Source organism: Nuphar pumila, chromosome 16 (assembly GCF_984573655.1).
Source record: "Nuphar pumila chromosome 16, dmNupPumi1.hap1.1, whole genome shotgun sequence".
Taxonomy (NCBI): Eukaryota; Viridiplantae; Streptophyta; class Magnoliopsida; order Nymphaeales; family Nymphaeaceae; genus Nuphar; species Nuphar pumila.
Genome location: NC_143264.1, coordinates 1935448 through 1958572, shown reverse-complemented (window position 1 = coordinate 1958572; position 23125 = coordinate 1935448). Strand labels below are relative to the sequence as shown.

General features: G+C 37.9%; 1 protein-coding gene across 1 annotated transcript; it reads right to left on the bottom strand.

Annotated features, from left to right (window-relative positions):
* Positions 1 to 18484: 18484 nt before the first annotated feature.
* On the bottom strand, positions 18485 to 19120 carry LOC149812642 (disease resistance protein RPM1-like). The gene has a single exon (XM_089992265.1). It carries the CDS (start codon positions 19118 to 19120, stop codon positions 18485 to 18487), a length of 636 nt encoding a protein of 211 aa, XP_089848391.1.
* Between the last annotated feature and the right edge of the window lie 4005 nt (positions 19121 to 23125).

Genomic DNA, 23125 nt, shown 5'->3' with positions numbered 1-23125 from the left:
GAAAAAATTCATTCTCAAATTTTGTTTCTAAAAATTTTAGCAAGAGACAATTTTTTTTAAAGAAAAGAAAAAGAAGTTGTTTGAATAGTCATTTTAGAGTTGAGTCATCAATCACATTGCATTTCATAAGTCTCATCAGGGCACTTAGCATTATACATATACCCTTGTCAATAATAAATGTCAGCTTTCTTTTGTCATTTGTTTGTCATGAAGTTCTTTAGCACCATATCTTGATTGTCTCATCAATAGCATTTATAGTATTCAATCATTTAAGTGGCCTCATTTTACATTATAAAGGTCTACAAATTGATCCTACATCAAGGTTATTTTGACATAAAATTTTGCAATCTATGTTGATTTTATCCAAAATTGAGATTTTTTCAATGCATGGATCATTGTCATAGCTTTTGCAAGAAGGATTATTTTGAGTCAATTTTTCCAGTGTATCATTATCTTACTTTATTTTGTCTACTTGTTTTGTCTTTTGAATGATGGTTGGTCATTAGCAAGACCTCTTATCCTAAACGGTTATTCATCAAGTCAGGGATACCCTTGTATAAAACAAAGTTTTCATTTTGTCTTGAGAGTAATGCTTGGTCGTTGACAAGACCCTCCCACCTTGAATGACTCTTCATTAAGTCAGGAAATAAAGAACTTTTCGCAATGTATTTTGTCTAGAGTCATTGTTCATCAAAACCATTAATATTGGCTTCAAGCAGGCTAGGTGTATATGTTGAATTGTTTTCTCAATAAGTTGATCTTTCATGAGTCAGAAAGTTCATCTTAATAACTTGTTTCATTATCAACCTGATCAAAAAGGGTCTAATCAAGGTATCTCATCATTCATCATGTCATGTCATGCCATTTGCATATTTTTATATTTTACTAACAAGTTTTGTTTGCAATTGATATAGTTTTTAGAAACCCAATTGACCCAGTTGTCTCATTAGAAAAAAGCTATCTAGTCTTATCTTAAAATCATATTATAGATAGATGAGCATAAAACCACCTTAATCTCTACGTATGTTTGGATCAAAGTGTCTCTGTCATATCCTAAAACTTTGCATAAAGCTCATCTCTATCTTTGTTTTTTCAAAAAGTCTATCTTTTGAAAAAATTGTCATTGTCTTTTGTGCAATCATACACAATAACACTTGTTTTATCTTTTACTTGACCTTGTTCGACATAAACTTTTCGCTCACCTAATTGAGTTCAAGGGAAAACCTTACTAGGCTAGGTAAGCTCCACAAGTTATGCTCGCATGGGAAAAGTCTAGGTTTTTAGCTTCTGGATGCTAGGTTGAGTGGTAAGTAAGATAGAGTGTCTCTATTTAGGTCTAGATGTTAAACCAGGGAACCTAGACCTCTATTTATAGATTTTTAGGTGGGTTTGGATCTTAATCATGTGAATTCAAGCTCCGATGATCTACATCTGGATTTAGATTATGTGGCAACATCCTATAGGATGAATGCTATGAGGTCTCTTTCTGATTGGCTAAAGTTACCTAACTTAAGGGCTAAGGTTTCTGAAATGAGAAGATAGACATGATAGGTTTTTTGAGTTTCTAAATAGGGTCTAGGTTCATTAGACCAAATGGCGGAAAGACCATGTTGACAAAAAGTCATGCTGACCACAAGTGGATTATTTTTTATGACAAGTGTACTTTTGGGCCAATGTTGATGATAATTCAAAGATTGATAACGACAATTAATTTGTTGTCAATGATAAGTTGAGACTACACCAATGGGTTAACTTATTTTTGCCATATATGCCTAACTGGATGTCAGTTTGAGGTGATTTTTGATACATTGGAAAACTAACATCATCTTATTTAATTCATATTTTAAGTATAAAACCAAATTTAATTATTTATATGGTAAAAATTATACTCAAATTAAGACCTACCTAAAAAGAGAGGTTTTAAACAAGCAGATCACATTGTTTTGGCTATAACTTCCCATCCTAACATTGTATTGACTTGATTTTTGTCACATTGGAAAACTAACACTATCTAGTTTAAACAATTTAATGATTTCTTATGGCAACCTTTGTAATGTTAATGACAATCTAATTATCGTTAGAACTGAACCAAGACTGCTTTGACAAGTTTACTTGTTTCAACCATATCTCCTGAACTGGACGTTAGATCGAGGAGAAGTTTGGTGTATTGTAAAGCTAACATCTTAAACTTTTACATATATTAAATAAAAAATTAAATTCAATTTGTTGAGTCTTAAAAATATACTCAAATTAGGATATGGCTGAAAATAAGGTTTTGGTTAAACGAGTTACTGTGTTTTGGTTATAACTTTTTGTTCTAATGTCACATTGACTTGACATTTAACTTGTTTAAAAGATGAAATCCTCCACCTTAATTAATATTTTGGGGAAAATTTTGAGGATACTATTTTGAAGGTTAAAAACATGATTGAACCAAGACTTGAGTCAAAAGTAACTTGAAGTACCTTGCTTTAAAAAAGAAACTTTGCAAAAACTATTTTCATCAAAATTGAGATGCCTATAGATGCCCCTGTTTGTTTTCAAGCATGAGAAACATGATCGATAATAAAAAAAGTAGATACACCTATTTTAGAAGAATGATGGTTTAGCATAAACATCAAGCTTTTTTCTCAAAACAAAAAAGCTTTTAAAAAGATAATCAATGAAAGAAGTGCACTCTATAGCTTAATGCATGTGCATAGCTTCACAAGAGTCTCCCTATGATGCTCTTTTAAATGAGAATAGAGGACTTAACCAAATGAAAGTATATCAAAAATTAAGCTAGTACCTATGACATACTACTGGTAAAAACCAAGAACAACAAGGATACTAGGACCAAAAAGTCAATTTAGCATCGTAAATTGTGGAAAGAAACAATACAGGCATTTAGAACAGTACAAACCACATGGATAGCAGAAGCAGGAACTGTAACATCCTAATTTTTATAACTCAAAAATGGTGGAATTTTTTTTTTAAATATCTTTAAATATTTTAATACATAACAACAGAAAAAATCATCGGGTCTAAAAGTTCGCGTGTTATTTTTCGTATTCATGCATAACCATACGATTGTGAGAACTTAAAGAAATAGATATTGCCATGCATAGAATGAATCAAGGCCCACAATCATTGAAAATATTAATTACTTTAGTCCATTAACATAATAATCAAATAATAAATCAGAGTTCAAATATCTTGTGAATGAAAAGGAAAGGTAGGCTTAGTTCCTGTCGCAACCTCCAGCCTTTGCATATAAGCTACTCCTAATCACCTAAAAAATATTAAACCTTATAGGGTCAGACAACACATGTCTCAGTAGAGTGAGATATGCTGAACTTGTAAGACAGGAATATAAAGCAGGAATTTCAACAGCAGTTTTATAGTTTGGCATTTAAAATTTACTGAAATAATTACATAACTAGTCATGTTTATTCGATCAACCAAATTAAACAAGAGAGCATCAATTCATACATTTTAAGAAGTTAAAATGCATGAACAGTTAATATGCATGATTTACCACATGTTGAAGCCCTTCAATGCATAGATAAATTCCTATCTTTAATTAAATTTTTTTTCTTAAATGACGCATGTGATGTCTGACTAATGTGCATATATCTTAAGTTATCACTTTTTAGCCATGTTGATATGACACAGGCTTAGACTTTCAGATCAAGACCATGGTTCAGGTCATATTTTACGTAAAGGGGTGGCTTTAGCCTGGTCAGGCTCATTCACCAGGATGGGGTGAGGGATGTTAATACGAGAGAGATTTTCAACACCTTTCAACCCGATGCACCAGTTTTCTTCATGAGTACCTTGCCCTCTATGTTGCAGTCTAATGCAGAGGTTTTTCCCATAAAATTGTAGGAGGAAAGAAGCAACCTTGCATGCCCAAAACATACTTGCCCTATGAAGTTTTGTACCACCTGTCACTTTCATAGCAAGTATCTTGAGTTTTAATATCACATGATTACTTGATTACATACATATTTTTTATGCAGCATCAAAACTTGAGTCACTTTATAGGCAATGAATGCATTCTTATAAAGCATTAAAATATTTACTTAATCATACTTGTAACATAAACTTGAGCATATGTGTAGATGGAAATCTTATTCATTTTCATACTTCAGTTCGCACATATGCATGTACATAGCCAATGCAATAAAGAACATGAATTTGAGCACCCACATCATTGAAGCATCCATATCATCATCATAACATAAGCATACATGCAAACAACATAATATTCGAAATGTAAACATAAACTTGCATTCATTGGACCTTTTGATCCTTTATCTTAATGTGCAGGCTTTATTAGGCATCATGTCTAACCATTTATTAGCAATTCATGTCTTAGGCATACTTCTGCTTAACATCAAACCTGCATACATATCCACATAATACATGATGTTTGAAACGAAGAAATTTGCATGAAAAACATATGAATAATGCATATATCGACCATCAGTCCAAAGATCGATCTTGAATAGTAAAATCTTTAATTTTGTATGACTATTACAGAGTTCACAAAAAAATTTATGTTAGATGAACAAAGCTTATGTAAAAAAATTTCTCAGCTTTCCATAGTTGTAAATTGTTCGTAAAAAATCTTTCGTATGAGGGAGTTATAAACATTTTACTACAAACATGTCATATTTTGTTCTGATTGTCATAGGGTCGTGCTCAATCTATGAATAGAGCCCAAAATTTCACAGTAGATGCAAAATTTTGTTAGCTTTCCAACACAATAAACTGTTTATCAAAACTTTTTCGGACAAGAGAGATACAAACGTTTTATTGCTCTAAGGTCTGGCCAGAAAACTATAATTCTAGGTCTATGTATTCGGGTCGGGCCAAACTGAGCCATCCGAATCCGTGCACCCATGATTTTTCTTGCATAAATTAAATAAAAATTAGAATAAAATATACAACTAAACCTAATATATTTTAGCATAGAGAAATCATACATTTCCTCAGCCGTTTGGCCAGAAAGGCCTTTATTGAACCCAAGAAAGAAGAAGAAAAGCTCTAAGGGGCGTGGAAAAGAGAAAAAAAAAGAAGAGAAAACTAACATTATTAATCCTTCTCATGAGGGCCACTATTTATAGATGGACTTAGACAAGAGTCTCATCTCTAATATAAGAAGTTAATATTTATTAATTTATTTTATTAATAAAATAAGATAATGAATTATAAGACTTAATTCAATAAATTTTGAAATTACTTAAGCTATAAAAGAAAAGTATGATTTTTTTACAGTGTCTTGAGTTCTAGCGACAAGATAATCTTCTGAGAGGCCTAGAGACATAAAGACACATCAAAATTGGTTGTTTAAATAGTCGATTTGATAGCCCTTGAAATGTAGATCATTGTGGTAGTCTTAGATTTAATCATACGCATACGGATTGATAATAAAATTTATTCGATATCAAAAAATGTTAATTTTTAACCTATAATTAGGCATGAACTTTCGTCACTGATAAAATGCTCAAATCAATACCAATTTGAGCTTGTAAATAGTTGATTTTAATTCCCTCGAAATGAAGAACGTCAAGATCAACTCTGATTTAACAGATGAGTCACTGATCAATTAAAAGAATTGGTCAAAACAATAATGATATTTTTTTAGATCGTCCAACTCTATAGGTCAAATCCAATGATATATGATTCAAGATATCCTGAGTTATATCTCATATAATCTATCATTTAATTGATCTAAATGTTATACATTATATTCAACTTAATTGGATTTGATTTAAATATCATTAGTTAAATCCACTGGCTAATTTATATTTTTAAACTTCTTTCTTCTAAAAAATATTATTTATTTATTAGAAATTCCCTAAAGAATCACATGTATGACTTTTGAACTAAATTTAAAATCATAGATTTAATTTCAACAAAAATTAATTTATTATATTTTTTCAACCTTAATTTAACACTCAATTAAGTCTTAATTTAGATTTGAATCAAACTTAAATCTAATTATAACATTTTAGACATATTTATTAAATTTGAATTCAATTCTAAAATCCATAATCTAAAAATATACAAATCATTTATTTTCTTGTTTAGTCCATATATTTTAGTTTTTTCATTTATTCTTAAAATAATCTTCAAAACTTAAGGCAAAGGTTCATAATTAATCGAAATCAAGAATATCAAAAAATAATAATAATTTTAAGAAAATCAAAAATATCAAGAAAATCAAAAATTCATGATTATAGTCATAAATACACTAATAATTAATCATTATCAAGAAACAATCTTGGGTTTTACAATCTCAAGCTCAAAGTGGAATCTAAATTGGACCTAGGATCGCAAGTTGACCTGATTCTGAAAATCTCTCAAAGATATTATGGAGTTGTTGCTGAAATCTAAACTCCTTAAATTCTCAAACGTTCCTATTCCCCCTCAAGTCAAGAAAAATAATCCTTCAAAATTCTGCAAATTTCATTGGACCGCGAGACATGACACTGAATGGTGTATCACCCTAAAGCACATTATCCAAGACTTGTTGGATAATGGAGATCTCCAACTCACCGGAGACAATGAGCAAGACACAAAGAATGATGACTTAGGTATCTATACCACTTTGTTTTGTCAGTATGAGCAGGCCAACAATCTTGAGGCAGTAAAGATAATACAGTCAAAGAAGACAGTCATATCAGTTTCTACAGTACATGTAGTTGATTATTATGATCATCCTAAAAGTCATTATCAGTAAAGAAGATAGACTACAGTGCAAACACATTCCAAAATGAACCATTGTTCCAACCATCAAGGTGAAACAAGACGAGCAAAATTAGTTGGAAGATAAGAAATAAGTAATTGTTGTATATTTGGAGCGGCCTATAAAAAAAACATTGAACCCATTAAATAGAGTAGTGTCCAAAAGCAGGAGTCACAGACACTACCTCTCCTTTCTATTCCTTAAGAATAGACCCTAATCAAAGAGGTCAGAAATCTCACTAGGTTTGGACAAATTTACCTACTTGATCAACTTCGAAAAGGTACTCCATTTCTTTCTCATCAAATGGGTCCTCATGCATAATAAATACCAGAACAAGAATTTCTAGCTGCTCTCATTGGGGTATATCCAATAAAAAAAGGACAGTATGAAATCCAAAGTCATTTGTCCAAGATCACTGCACCAATTTATGTCTTAGAACTGATCAGAGTGTCCAAAGAACAGTGACAAGCAATGAAAGGTATTCTAAACAAAATCAAAATACCTCCAGCAATATAACCAGAATACTTGGCAGCCTTGGTGTCCCAAGTCATGATCGAGGTGCCAATTAATTACCTTATCAGATAATGAATCACCAAAGCTTGTCTTCACTCATAACAGAGCTCCAGATCAATGGATATTTGATCTCTAACTGTCTAGTGGATGGTAGTGGAGGTCTTAACCTATGTCCTTATATCATCACCCAAAAGTTTAATGTCACCCAATCTGAATTCAAAAACCACTGCATCCAAATAAGTGGCTATGATGGAAATGTCACAACATCCTTGGGGACAATAATAATGTATGTTGAAATCAAACTAGTATCCCACTAAACTATGTTTCATGTGGTGGACATTCTTGCATCTTATAACTTCCTTTTGGGTCGGTCATGGATCAACGAATTGAAAGCAGTTTTATCTAGTTTTTCACCAACTCACAAATATCCCCTCCGTCTGGGAAAAGGGTGAGACATTATTGTCAGATATCAAAACCAGCACTAGTAGAACTTTCACAATAGCAACGGTAAATTGTTCAAAAAAGCCCAGATTCTTCAAGCCAACTGAGAGAATTGGTGACTCTGAATTTAGACAATGTAACAAATATCCCGGATTCGTTAAGTACACCAAGATATGGTCAATAATCTTAAAAATGGGATACCTACCTTTCAAAGAACTGGAAAATCATAACCAAGAAATTAGAATTCCTATCTAGATCTCAAAGATTAACTCAAAAGAAGGATTAGGATACATCAAAAAGGAAAAAAAGAAAGCAATAACTATAAAGCGATTGGAACCTCTTCATTTTCCTTAGAATAGACTCTAAATCCTAAAATTATTATATAAGAAGAATTAGATAAGTCGGATTATAATTAAGTCTTGAAGGTCTAACATCGTTATTCCAAAACACTTGTTGGCATGATAGTATCGTGACCACCCAAAATCACAAAAGATCAAAGCAGAGTCATAAGAAGCAAAATCCATATCGAGAAGAGCCAAGTTCACACCCAGCACACTCCAAATTGTTTATGTTTTAAGAAAAAACAAACTAAGAAAATAAGGCCAAGACCCACTACTTGATAAGAAAATTGAGGTTACATATATGTCATGGTGCATTTCTGTCTAGGAAAAGACTTCAAAAAAGATATATCTCAATAGTCCTAGGATCATTATCATCAAAGGAGATTGCAGCTAATTACTTTGTCTGAACTGTCTGAAAGAGCACCTCTACCATCCATTAAAAAAAATAACCTAAAGCGGCCATGCAAATCTACGGCAAGTGATAGAACTCTACTGCTATAACTGGAAAGAGGATCTAAATATAGCATATTGGTCCAAACACATTGATAGTTGTTAAAAATTCCACCTATGAAAAACACTCTACCAATTGGATGAGGAAGCTGAAAAACTTGCTCTAAAGCATAAAGCAGATCAGGTAATAGCTTTGATAAGACTAATGATGAAACCTCTTGATCCAAAAGAAAATAATGAACCAGATAAAGAACCATACTTACCAGACCATATTGTGGATTTACCAGAACCTACATGTGAACCTCTCAATATGAAAAAAGAAGACGATAAATTGAATCCCATGACTTTCATCATGACAATCCCAATGTTCTCTTGTGACTTGCATTGTAAATTTGTGCTTAGAGTCTGCTTTGCTTTTGTTGAGTCTGATGTAAGCTGCCTGGTTCAGGTGAATCAATACCCCGAAGGGGCAGCCCGTATGCTTGAACTGTAATAGCCCTCAAGAAAAATTGTGAATGAATTAAATGCGATGAGTTTTCTTTTGTTCACCCTTGTTGTGATTGTTTCTTGTGATTACAATTCTTCTCCCTTTATTCTCGCTTGCTCTCTTGCACTCTGATTACAAGCTTTCGCGACTGGCAAGCGAACTGACAAGTAGGCTTGTTGTGGTAAGGAAGGACCATCATGTCGCGCTGACCTATTGAAGGAAATAGGCTTGTGGCAAGTGGTACTAAAGCTCATTCTCGCGCTGAGGAAGGAACTCTAGAGTCGGTGTCGACAGACACGCCGACATGTTGCGATTTGTGAGCAAGACATCGTGGCACCTTATCAAAATTTGCAGAACACCAAAGGCAAGGCAGTTGCTAAAGCTGAGGAGATGGGTTCACCTCGGGACCAAGAAGAGATGACTGCAACTGTCAACAAGCTGGTGGAAGATGTGACTTTGCACGAGGAAGCGATTTCATGTGCAGTTGAATCATTCGGTGGAATGAATGATATGGTGGCAAGCCTGCAAGAGCAGGTGAACTTATAGGTGGGGCAGATCACTTCATTGATGACAATAGTGTCTGACTTACAGACTGAAGTAGAGGAGCTTCAGTTGAAAAAATGCACATTGCAGCGGTCAGTGACCCAAAATGGCGGAAATGGTGAGAGGCCATCAAGGATTGATGTGCCAAGACCCACAAAGTTCAATGGTTCTCAAGATAGCAAGGTCATTGAGAACTTTTTGTTCTAATTAGAAGACTACTTGGATATTCAAAATGTGACGCTTGAAGATCTTCGGATTAAGGTTGCAACAACGTTATTAGATGGGGATGCTATCGCTTGGTGGAGGCAGAAGCGCAGCGACATGGAGAGGGGTCAATGTGTGATAGACACTTTAGACGATTTCAAAATAGAGCTGCACAACTACTTTATGCTGAGCAATGCGTTGAGGCAAGCGTATCGAATAGTTCGTAAGCTTAAACATACTGGTTCGTTACAAGACTATGTCAGAACATTCCAGAAGCTTATGTTCGAGTTGCCTAACATGCCAGGAGAGGATAAGCTCAACTAGTTTATTGTGGGACTTCAGTCATGGGCACAATCTGAAGTGGAAAAGAGCAACCCCCATATTTTGGAAGATGCATATGTGGCGATCGAGTGCTTAGTTGACACTCAGCGCAAGTCTTTCACCTCATCAACCAAAGTCGGGAAGAATCTTGACCACAGAGGAAAGAAGGATGAGCGGTGCGACAACAAAGGTGAGGCGTCGACACGCCATCAATCCGACAAAAAACAGAACTATACAAAGCATAACAACAACAACAAGGGTACAGTTGTGACATGCTGGTTCTGTGAAGATAGGCATATCACCAGACAGTGCCCCAAGCATCTCGTAAAGGACGACGGGCAAGCCAATGCAACGAAGAAAGAATGTAGTGATACTGAATGCAGCGACACTAAGACCATGCAACCGCAGATGGGAGTCATGTGGTTGATCAACGCAGCTAAAAGTTGCACAGTTGAGAACAGACAGGTTAGAAAAGAACTGATGTATCTCGAAGTCATTACGAATGGAAAGTCTACTTCAGCTATGGTAGACTCCGGGGCCACACACAACTTTGTCTCGCAAGAAGAGGCAGAGCGGTTGGGCTTGAAGCTCGGGCCAAAGCAGAGGACCATCAAAACGGTAAACTTTAAGGCCAAGCCCATCCTTGGTAAAGCAAGAGATGTGCCTATCCAAGTGGAGAGTTGGGCCAGTAAAGCCAACTTCTCTGTGGTTTTCCTAGACGATTTCAAGATGATTCTGGGTATGAAGTTTCTTCAAAGCCAGAATGTTATGATGATGTCAAAGTTTAACATGTTGACGATTATGAGGTCAAACCTATCCCACGCAGTGCAGTGCCTTACACAAAAAGGCAAGTCTTCAGTGTTATCGGTGATGTAGTTGAAAAATGGTGTCAAGCATGGGGAGCAGACATTCTTAGTTGTTGTACAAACAAAAGAAGGGAAGGTAGAAGCAGCAGTGTCGTCATCCCTAGCCCCACTGTTGAAGGAGTTTCAGGGGGGTGATGCCTCCAGAATTGCCAAAGTGTCTTCCACCAAGACGTGAGGTCAACCATAAGATTGAGTTGACTTCAAGAGCGAAGCCTCCCGCAATGTTTTCATACCGTATGGGGCCAACTGAGTTGAAGGAGTTGCGCAGGTAGTTAAATGAGATGTTGGATGCAGGCATTGTTCGTCCATCGAAAGCCCCATTTGGTGCCCCAGTTCTTTTTCAGATGAAACATGACGGCTCCAAACGGTTATGTGTGGATTACTGTGCTTTGAACAATATCACGATAAAGAACAAGTACTCATTGTCATTGATAGTAGACTTATTCGATCAGCTAGGCAGTGCCCGTATCTTTTCCAAGTTAGATTTGTGATCGGGTTACTAACAGGTGAGGATTGCTGAAGGTGATGAGCCGAACATGACTTGTGTCACTCGCTATGGTGCTTACGAATTCTTAGTAATGTCATTCAGGTTGACAAATGCTCCAGCCACGTTCACGACTTTAATGAACTAGATCTTTTACTCTTACTTAGACAAGTTCGTGGTTGTTTACCTGGATGATATCATGATCTACAGTAGCAACATGAAGGAACATATCGGGCACTTACGAACAGTGTTTCAGGTGTTGAAGGAGAATGACCTCTGTGTCAAATGAGAGAAGTTTTTTTTTGGGCAAGAGGAGATCAGCTTCCTTGGCCACGTTATGGGGCGTGGTGTGTTGCGCATGGATGAGCAAAAGATAAGGGTCATCTAGGAATGGGTTCTGCCAAGCAAAGTGCCAGAATTATGGTCATTCCTTGATTTGGTAAATTATTATCAATGTTTCATCAAAGATTATTCCCTTATTGTTGCGCCCCTCACAGATTTGTTAAAGAAGAATCGGGTATGGCTCTGAATAGGAGTGTGCCAAGATGCCTTTGATGACTTGAAAAAAGCCTTAGTGAGGGAGTCAGTATTGTAACTACCTGATCACTCAAAACCCTTTGAGATCCACACAGGCGCTTCAGACTTTGTCATTGGTGGAGTTATTATGCAGGAGGGTCATCTGATTGCATATGAGAGTCGGAAGCTGGAGGATGCAAAGAGGCATTATATAGTGCATGAACGTGAGATGACCATCATCGTATATTGCCTCAGGACCTAGCGGCACTACCTTTTGGGTGCCGAGTTCGTCGTCAAGACAGACAATATGACCACGAGCTACTTTCAGACACAGAAGAAGTTGACGCCTAAACAAGCTTGGTGACAGATGTTTTTGGTTGAGTTTAACTTTGCCTTAAAGTACAAGGTTGGAAAGACCAATGTTATTGTGGATGCCTTTGCCGCAGAGCTGAACTGGCAGTTGCACGCGCGGAGCCTTCTAAAGTACATTTGGAGGGCACATTGTTGAGCCGCATACGCGAAGGGATGTAACAGGATCTGACAGTACAATACCTTGTTTCTTTGGCACAGGCAGGGAAGACTCGATGATTTTGGCTATAGGATGGCCTCCTCATGATAAAAGGGGGACGCATTTTCGTGCCGCAGTGGGGAAACCTTCGTCAAAAACTGCTTAAGGAGTGACATGATACACTATGAGCTAGTCATCCTAGTCAGAAGCGGACCTTAGCACTCCTTGAGCATGGCTATTATTGGCCGCAGTTGAAGGATATGTGCGGACATGCCTTATCTGCCAGCAAGATAAAGGGACAAACCAGAAGGTTGTCGGTCTCCTTGAGCCTCTGCCGATTCCAGAACGTTCTTGGGATAGCATCTCCATGGACTTCATTGTTAGTTTGCCAAAGGTAGAGGTCCTCGGTTCTATTTTGGTTGTAGTGGATCATTTCTCAAAGTATGTCACATTCATTCCAGCTTCTAAGGAGTGCCATGTAGAGAAGACTGCAGAGTTGTTCGTAAAGTATGTGGTGAAGCACTAAGGCATATCAAAGAACATTATGAGTGATCGCGATGCTCGTTTCATGGGCAAGTTCTGGCATGAAGTATTTCGATTACTTGACTCTGATTTGATGTTTTCAACAAGCTTTTATCCACAAACAGATGGGCAGACAGAGTGCATCAACGGGATACTTGAACAGTACCTTAGGCAGTTTATTAGTGTCAATCAGAAAAATTGGGTGAAGCTCCTTGATGTGGCACAATTTTGTTACAATCTGCAGAAGAGTGAGTCTTTAGGTCATAACTCGTTTGAGATAGTCATGGGGCAGCAGCCACTGACCCTGCACATTCTTGCCTTACAAGAAAAAAAAAGGTCATCCTTCACCTATCAGTTTGTTCGCGACTGGCACGAGCAGAATGAGTTGGCAAAGGCATTCTTACACAAGGCAGCAAAGAAAATGAAGAAGTGGGTGAACAAGCATCGTCGACCCGCTGGGTTCCAAGTTGAAGACCAAGTGTTGGTGAAGTTATATTCTGAGCACACAAGCATCTTTCGCGGACGGCACCGCGGACTGCTCAGAAAATATGAAGGACTCTTCACCATCACAAAGGTGGGAAAGCTAGCGTATAAGTTGGAGTTGCCTTTAGACTTCAAGGTGCACTCAGTGTTCCACGTGTGCAACCTCAAACAGTTTTATCTAGATGATGGAGATCCAGAATGCGGCGTGCCACAATGCTCTCCCATCATGCAAAGGGCCTCGACAGCACAATGGGCCGAGAAGCACCTCAGTAAGATCCTTCGTCACAAGGTCAACTACTTGGATGAAGCAAAGAAATATCTAGTGCAGTGGGAGAAAACAATGGAACCAATGTGGGAGCCTGCATTTCGAATGAACAACCACTAACCAGCTGAAGTCAGAGCTTACCATGAAACAGATAGTGTCGAGGATGGCGCATGATTTGAAGGAGGGAGCATGTTCCCTTGCGACTTACATTGTAAAGTTGTGCTTAGAGTCTGTTTTGCTTTTGTTGAGTCTGATGTAAGCTGCCCGGTTCTCGTGAATCAATACCCCAAAGGGTTAGCCCGTATGCTTGAACTGTAATAGCCCTCGGGCAAAATTGTGAATGAATTAAATGCGTTGAGCTTTCTTTTGTTCACCCTCGTTGTGATTGCTTCTTGTGATTGCAATTTTTCTCCTTTTATTCTCTCTTGCTCTCTCGTACTCTGATTTTAAGCTTTTGCGACTGGCAAGCGAGCTGCCAAGTAGGCTTGCAGTGGTAAGAAAGGACCATCACGCCGCGCTGGTCCATTAAAGGAAATAGACCTGTGACACCTAGAACCATTTGAGTTAATGAGCTCAGAAGGTCCCTTATCTCACCAATCTTTTAGAGTTTGTGTCTTGCCAAAGTGTTGTCAGAGCCTCCATGTACTTGTCATCGTCATAGAAAACGGTTACCTAAGCTCGAAATGATATTCAATTTTTTTATGTTTTTTATTATATTTATTTTATTTATTATAAAAAATATAATTTTTCTTAATGTTTAGCATATTTGTTATATCTTTGTGCTTATTCAAGCCTTGATGTTTACTCACACCATCATTTTTTTCGATGGCCCATGTATGATGCGCGGTAAACTTACGAGTTATAGTTAAACAGTTGAAGATTTCATAATTACTGGTGTGATTGTGACATGGACGGACACACCATAACACGCTGATTCAGACACATATTCATATGGTCATTATTTTAATATTTTATATTATTTGTTTTATAATATTTTAAGAAAATGCACTTAAATATTAAAAGCAGTTTTTTATTGATTAAAAAATGTGTACGAGTGTCAACATATCCACGTATCTTTGTGACAGATTTCAAGTATCCACGTATCTTTGTGACATAGATTTTATGATACTCAAGGACTGAGAGCACCATCTATAACTTATATAAGCATACTGATGAACTCTTTAAAGGCAATTTCATCAATTTTCATAGGGCATTTTGAAATTTCTGGATCATGAGAAGGTCCTAGGGTTTTTGGACCAGAACATGGACCGTTAGTGCTCCAAGCTAAGGTGCAACCACGTACTGACCTATCATAGTTAACCACGTGGACGGTTCATCTTGCCATTATAGCTGAAGCATATGTATGGATTATTTGAGGGTCCTAAACACAAGAAGTGCTTATCAGATCTGCTCTTATGTCATTCATCCATACATTCAATGAACGGCATCCCAAATACCATGGAGGAACTATTTTTTCAGCTGTTCATTTCAAAAATAGTAGACTCGGATGAACGGCATCCAACCACCATGGATGGATTGGTTTCTTATCAACCGAGAGCAGGTTGGGTTAAAGAACTGGCTTACAAACAGTCATTTTACTTGATTACCGGAACTCGGAGTTTTAGTCTTCCGAAGTGACGATCGTAGGTATGGCAGGCTGAGCCGCGATTAAGTCTTCGATCCCGAACACGGATTTTTTTTTTTTCGGAGAATAAATTCAAAACAAATGACCATTTTTTTTCTTTTTCTTTTTCTTTTTTCTCTCTCACCCAAATCACTGATGGCCTCTAACTGGTCCCTTGTCCACTGACGAGTACACCCAGCTTCGAGCTCATGATGAGCCATCAATTTAGTTGGAGTGAAGCAAGTCGGTCTTACCAGATGAGTGAATCCCTTGTGGGCTTGTTCTCGAGCAGTCTCACTCACATTACATTGGCTTTGCGAGCCCTATTTCTTCATTATGTCATGAATATAAATATAGTGAGAGACAAGGACTTGGCATGCCTAACTTTGGCTTATTCATTAATTTCAAAGTCAATTGCATGATTCACTTTTCAATGAAACTAGTGTTGAGCCAGAGTTGGAGAACAATCACAATAAAGCATTCCTTCATGGATCAACAACCATTTGAATTATGGGTTTGGTAGCAATAGAATATCTACGTATCTTTGATTTTTATGAAGTTCAAACTACTAGTAGGATCCTTTTGGGTGTATTTAATTGGAAAAATATAAGCTACACTCCAGACAGACTTGTTCTCTAGCTGAAATTTATAGATGTAAGCCTTATTTGATTAATCTGACTCCATAGATGTGTTCAACAACTATTCTTTATTTGATTTATGTTTTTCATTTATTTATAACTCGAAAAAACTGCACTCAGCATGAAGACTTGGTCATGTCGGCTCAGTCTGCCATCCCTTCGTGCTGGCAGCATAAGCCTCCATGGCTAGGACTCCTGCCCAGGGCCTATGCTGAGTGTCTGCTTGATTAGAGGGGAGACACCCATGAGAATCGAACCTTGACCACCTGTCTAGCGGCCAAGGTCCCACCCCACTACACCAATCCCCCTTGGGGCTTCTCTAGTTCATTTATTAGGAAATGCACTTTGTTAGAATTTAAAACAAGACTTTTTTTATGGTGAAATTTTAACATATTGTAAATGGTTGGATTCTGAAGCTCTTAAAAATCTGTTTTTGCAATTGGTGGTCTAAAACATGTTTTTTGATTAAACCATATTCGTAGGGCTTGATTCACACAAAAAAAAAATGAGAAATTTTAAAGAAATGGGATGTAGAGAGTACGGTGCACTCGAGATTAGCCAACATTTCCCTTAATTAATTAATTCAGCTTTTTCGGATTCCACGGAGTGGGCCTCATGTTGTTTGATTTATAGCATCTGAATTCAACAATGCTCCAAAACTTACCAACCTTGAGGACTTGGATTTGTTGGTGTAGTGGTGGTAGCAATGGTTGACAAGATATTTAACCTTCCCTTCAAAGCAAAAGTGGACGGCTAGGCCTGCCTACTCCTTGCTTGCGCTTATTTTGTCTGATGTATTTCACATGGTTGCCGTGAATGGCCGGCGACAGACTTGGGATGGATTTGACCTATCTTCGCTGGCTGCCCTGCTCTTTTTGTAAAAGCTGAGGTCAATACCTCATCACCCTAGACTTTCTCTTTTTCTTTATCTTCGCTTTAATAGAATCAAGTTTGCCTCTTAAAAAAAAGTCTCTCTCTCTCTCTCTCTCTCTCTCTCTCTCTCTCTCTCTCTCTCTCTCTCTCTCTCTCTCTCTCTCTCTCTATATATATATATATATATATATATATATATATATATATATATATATATATATATATATATATATATATATATAATGCAAATCTAGCACTGGATTTGCAAAACTATGCTACCAAACTGAAAAATCAATTAATTGAAAGAAAATAACAGTAACAAGAAATCAACATGAAATAAGGAAAAAAAGAGAAGGGTTTCTGAAGAATCACATCAAAACTGCCTACAAAATCCCTATAATGAATATTTATGGAAAACATAATAAACCCTAATCTTAAATTGGATTTAAGATAGATCTATTACATAATAATATCAAAATCTAAATAAAGACTCAAATAAAACCTAAACTAAAAACTAAATCCAAATGAATCCCTTGGACGCCGATTGCTAGTTGCACACAAACTCTCTCTCTCTAGAATTTTCAATATGGGACTTGGTGGGGGTACAAATCCGTGGGCCGGACATACTAGGCTACACTTACAAGTATTTTCATTGTAATCAGAATTAAATCGAATCGGCAGCAAAACTAGACCTCAAGGTCAAATCGAGAGTTTTATTAAAAAATCGTCTGATTCAACTCCAAATCATCTGAATTGCCCGATTCCAGCTGAATCAGGGTTGAATCGGCCCTTTTTTGTATTATTAATTTATTTATTTTTTTGAGTTTTAAAAAAAAATGGTCCAATTCAGCCTGATTTGATTTGAACCTCAATCAGCCGGATCCTGGACCTTTTTGAAAATCAATTCAGTTCAGAAACTGATTTTGACAACATTGGATATTTTGCCAGTGAGACCTGCTGTGCCCAATGGACCCAGACACATCTATTGGACAGACTACATCTGAGTCTAGATTGCTGGGTCTAAGGCCAGCTTGAGCTGGTTGGAAGCAGGCCAGCTTTGGATTGATTAGATGGTAGGCCTTCCTATCGATTATGAGGTTCCCCGGCCAACCCAGATCCGATAAAAACGACATTTCATGTGGAATTCCCATTTCCTAACCCAAATCTGATGAGATTTATGTCAACCAGTCTGTAAACTTGATTTGCAAAAGGACCCCAAAAATGAAGTGTTCATAGGTGGAGTGTCTCTTGATTGCCAGGCGACTTAAAATTGTTATTACAAAGATGTGATGAAACTTTTACCTACAATTTGGTTCCTAATCCATCAAGTGTTCCTCATTCAAAGACTTGTTGAGAAAGCAAAAAACTAATCTAAACTAACCCATAAAGTCTTGAACAAGAACAAAGAGAACGGGCAATTAGCTCTATGCTTCCAGCCAACCTCAAGAATCAACAAATATTTTCATGATACAGTTTCCCATCTTCTTCATACACATGCTTGATTCGTGATACATGTTGGATTCTGAAGTAATCTCGGCCGGCATAGGGGTGTATTCTGTCCATGAATTCCAATGGCATCTCTGATAGGGATAGATCTTGAAGAGAGGAGAGATGTTGAATGCCTTCAGGAATCCTTTTCAACGACATGCAGTGATAAATGCAAAGACTTTCAAGGCTTGGCATTCCTCCCTTTGCTATTATCACCTTTTCTAGCCCTTCCAACCATGAGAGAGAGAATGTTGAGCTTGGGAAAGCCCCCAACATCGCAACATAATAGTTCCCCATCATAGGCATCATGAAGAAAAAGGACTACTAGATTTGGCAGGAACTCTAGTCTTACGAATGGGTCCTCCCTCGGTCTACAAGTCAATCCTAACTTGGTGAGGTTACTTAGCAAGCCAAACCAAGTTGGTATCTTCTGCAACCGTCCACCAAGGTATAGGATCTTCAGGTGTGGTGGAGGAGATGATAATGCTTCCAACTCCAGCGACTCATCCTCGTTAATGGAAAGATTGGACAAGGAATTTAGTTTCTTCATCTTCTCTATGGAAGCAGATAACTCTGGCCCATCTTGCTTCTGAACTTTAAATATGAGCAATATTCTGAGGTTCACCAAGTTGCCAAGTTCTCTTACCAGATGCTGATTTGCGGATACTCCTGTCAGGACTTGCAGGTTTCTTAGAGCTACGCATCCATTTGATACTTGCACACACTTTATCTCACCAAAAGAGTAAGGGAACGTCTGTGGGATCGATTCCAGGTGCAGATGGCGCAAGTTTGCAACCTTCGATATCCCACACGGCATTCTTTCTATGTTGGTGAACCTAATATCTAAAGTTTGCAGGTTTCGGAGTTTTGAGAATGATCTTGGAAGCTCAGTAATGCAGGTAGGCCTCAAATTCAAGTACAGATCTGACAATTCATTCGGTAATTTGCATATTGGAGCACATGCAAATTACTTGACGCCAGAAATCATGGCAGTCCCACCGCAATCTCAGTCTCAGACTGCGGAGCATTGTTCTTGTCGTCAAGCAATGTTGGTTGGCCCACCAACCAGATAACCCTTGTGCTTGTTTGCTTCTTGCTAAATATGGGGCTCCTGCTCTTATCCCGGTTCGTCTGGAAACCCGGGGTTTGGCGCTCTCGCACTTGCGTAAATCGTGGTTGAGGGCTTTAGCCTGCTTTAGAGACTATTTTGAGGACTCCGAAAATTTTGGCCAATGGTTCCAGTGGGTGCTGGCGCCAAGCGGAGAGTTCCTCACCTCAAAAGTCTATAGATCGTTGCTTCCCCCTGGGGGCTGATTGGTTGCCCGAGAATGTGCTTTGGGCGAAGGGTCCTTCTCCTGGTTCTCGAGTCCTGGCTTAGTTAATTTTGCATGATAGGATCCAGACCCACAGTATTTAAAGAAATGGGGCATTCAGCTCCCGAGTTAATGTGTGCTTTGTCAAGCTGCAAAAGAATCTATGTTTCACTTATTCTGGTCTTGCCCAATATTTGTGGAACTCTTTAGCAGGACCTGGAGGCATTTGGAAGTGTTTGTTAAGGAGGAGTCCTTTGCGCTAGATCTGATCTTGGGCCCGGTTTGTATTAGGCGTAACACAAAGTGGAGGTTCATCTGGCGGACGCGGTTGCTTACTTCTTGGTGGTTTGTTTGGATGGCGCAAAACGATGCTCATTTTCGTCAAATTCCGGTTAACATTTAAAACCTGGTGCATAAATTCTTGGTAGATGTTTATGCGATCTTGCGTATGCATCTTAGTGATCTTCTGCTCCATCCTACTGATGCTACCTCTCTTTCGCCGCAATCTGGGCAAGCGGCTCCTGCGTGAGCCCGTTTTATGTCTGATGTTGTTTTTCCCTTCTGCTTTCTTTATTTGTTTTGGCTTTTGCTCTTGTTCAGTTCATGGGTTCAACATTTTGTTGATCTTCTCTCTCTCTCTCTCTCTCTCTCTATCTCTCTCTCTGAAGAGTTGACTGGTGTTTGATGCTATGACAAAGAAATATAAACCGGTGTGAATTTCATTCCTCGGCCTACAAGCATATCCATTGCTTAAGATTGAATAAATGGATGGCATTGAATGTGTTATGAAATCATTCTACTTTTGAAATCATAATTCCAACGGTGAACCTTTTTTTTTTTTTAGAACTAATATGCATTAGAAAATCTGAGAATGCATTCTGGATGACAACACTTAAGCTCATCGTCTCTTTGTTAAGAAATTTCCTCATACTTCGCATGTGGTGTTGGATTATTATAATGTTGTGGCCTTTGATTTGAACCTTCTATAGGCTGGAACAACAACAACGACAACTACGCCTTCATCCCAAAATAATTGGGGCCGGCGATATGAACCAAAAAAGAAAATCATTTTGGGCCTTTCACATGAATCCTTCTCTTCCAATCATTTCTATCCAATGCCATGTCCTCGGTGAGGTTAAAAGCATTCATATCCTTTTCTATCATCTCCATCCATGTCTTTTTAAGCCTACTCTGACCTCTTTTAACTAATATATTTTCTCATTTCTCCATCCTTCTAACTGGAGCATCATTAAGCCTTCGTCAAATATGTCCAAACCACCATAAATGATTCTCTCTCATCTTATTTTCAATGGGAGCAACGCCTACCTTCTTACATATCTCCTTGTTCTGAATCTTATCTTTTATTGTATTTCCACACATCCATCTAAGCATATGCATCTCAGCTGCACTCATTTTTTTGAATATGATGTCTCTTGGCAGCCCAACATTCCGTACCATATAGTAAAGTGGGCCTAATAATCGTCCTATAAAACTTTCCCTTCAACCACAATGGCATTCTACGATCGCACAACACTCCAGTTACACTTTTTCATTTCATCCACTCAACTGTTATCCTATGATTTACATCTCCATCAATTTCTCCATACTTTTGAATGATAGCTCCCAAATATTTGAAACAATCATCCACCAATATTTCTTGCTCACCAAGCTTCACTACACTCCCATCACTACTTCGTTGCTTACTAAACTGACATTTCATATATTCTGTCTTGCTCTTACTCAACTTAAAACATCTTGCTTCCAATGTCTGTCTCCATAATTCTAACTTAGCATTAACCCCAGCTCTAGACTCATCAATCAAAACAATATCATCAGCAAACAACATACACCACGACACATTTTCTTGAATTGATCTTGTAAGCTCATCCATCATTATAGCAAATAGGAAAGGGCTTAAAGCAAATCCTTGATGTAACCCAGCCGTAATAGGAAAATTGGTTGTCACCCCTCCACAAGTGCGGACATTTGTTACTACTCTTTCATACATATCTTTAATTATACTAATGTACTTGAGAGAAACACCTTTCTTCATCATTATCCACCAAAGAACGTCCCTAGGTACTCTATCGTATGCCTTCTCCAAATCAATAAAAATCATATGCAAATCTTTGTTCCTCTCTCTATTTCTCTCAATAAGTTGCCTAAGAAGATGTATAGCTTTCATAGTTGATATTCTAGGCATAAAACTAAATTGATTCTCCGATATCATGACAACCTTCATCAACCTAGACTCAATCACCCTCTCCCAAAGTTTCATAGTATGACTCGTGAGTTTTATACCATGATAGTTTGTGCAATCTTGTATATCACCCTTATTCTTATATAGAGGCACCAAAATACTCTATAGGCTGAAAATGACCTGGAAATGATCAAACAAGCTTTGGAGATTCACCTTACACGGAGAATTCAGAGAAGGTGGCTGCCGCGTTTTCAACTTTGAAATGGAGTCATGGGGCCCATGAAACGAGTGCCACTAAAACACGGCACCTTTTTCCCTCATGCAAATACTCCCTTAGGGTGTCGGGGTGTCAACGGGTCGGGTTTGGTTCGGACCCAGGTGGAACCAGACTTGCCTCCAATTTTTGGGTATGGTATCGGGTCTGAACCTGAGTCTAATTGGACCCACCATAAGAGAAACCATACTCGGACTCGATAAGAACTACATGAACCAGATCCAGTAAAATACTATTTTTTCATTCTTATATTGAAAATTGTAGGTCTTAATCGGAACTCGGGTCGGACTCGGGTCTGATATAAAATTTTACAAACTATGCTCGGATCCATGTACTAATCGGACCTTTGGGTCCGAACTCGGGTCTTAATTGGGTCTTCTTATTTATCACCATACCCGGACCCTATAGGATTTGCTAAGGGTCAGGTCAGGGTAAACTCGACCCATTGACACCCCTACTTAGGGGTCATTTGTTACACCCCCACTGAAGGGAAGGCACTTTCCCTTGAAAGGGACACTCCCTTGGGGGGAGGTATGAATCCATTTTTATAAGAAACTTACCTTTTTGCATTTATTATATGGGCCATGCCACATATTTCTCATGGGGTGCTTGTTTCGCCCTCCTTAGGAATGAGGCCCTCTTTCCTATCACAAAGGGTCTCTTTCATAGGAAAGGGCATGAAATGAAATCCCCCCTAAGGTCCCGTGTATTTTCTAAAAGGCCTGCAAGCAATGAAAGTTATTTCATATGGGGAGGAGGTGTGAAGGACTTTTCATACGAAAATAGAGAGATGGTGGGAAAAGCTGGAGTTTATTTGCACCCATAAAGAGCCTGCTGGGATGGGAGTTGAAGATTTGAGTTTCGATTTGTTTCAACTACTATAGTGGTGATTGTTGGAGAGAATGCCGGTGAAAAGGCACTTTGTGAATGAGGTAAAATTAAATTGTACTCCCCTTGTGTTTGCCTCGAACTAGAATTGGTAATTACCACCAGATATAGGAATCGATGGCTTCCACTTTTCGAAATCCATAAACT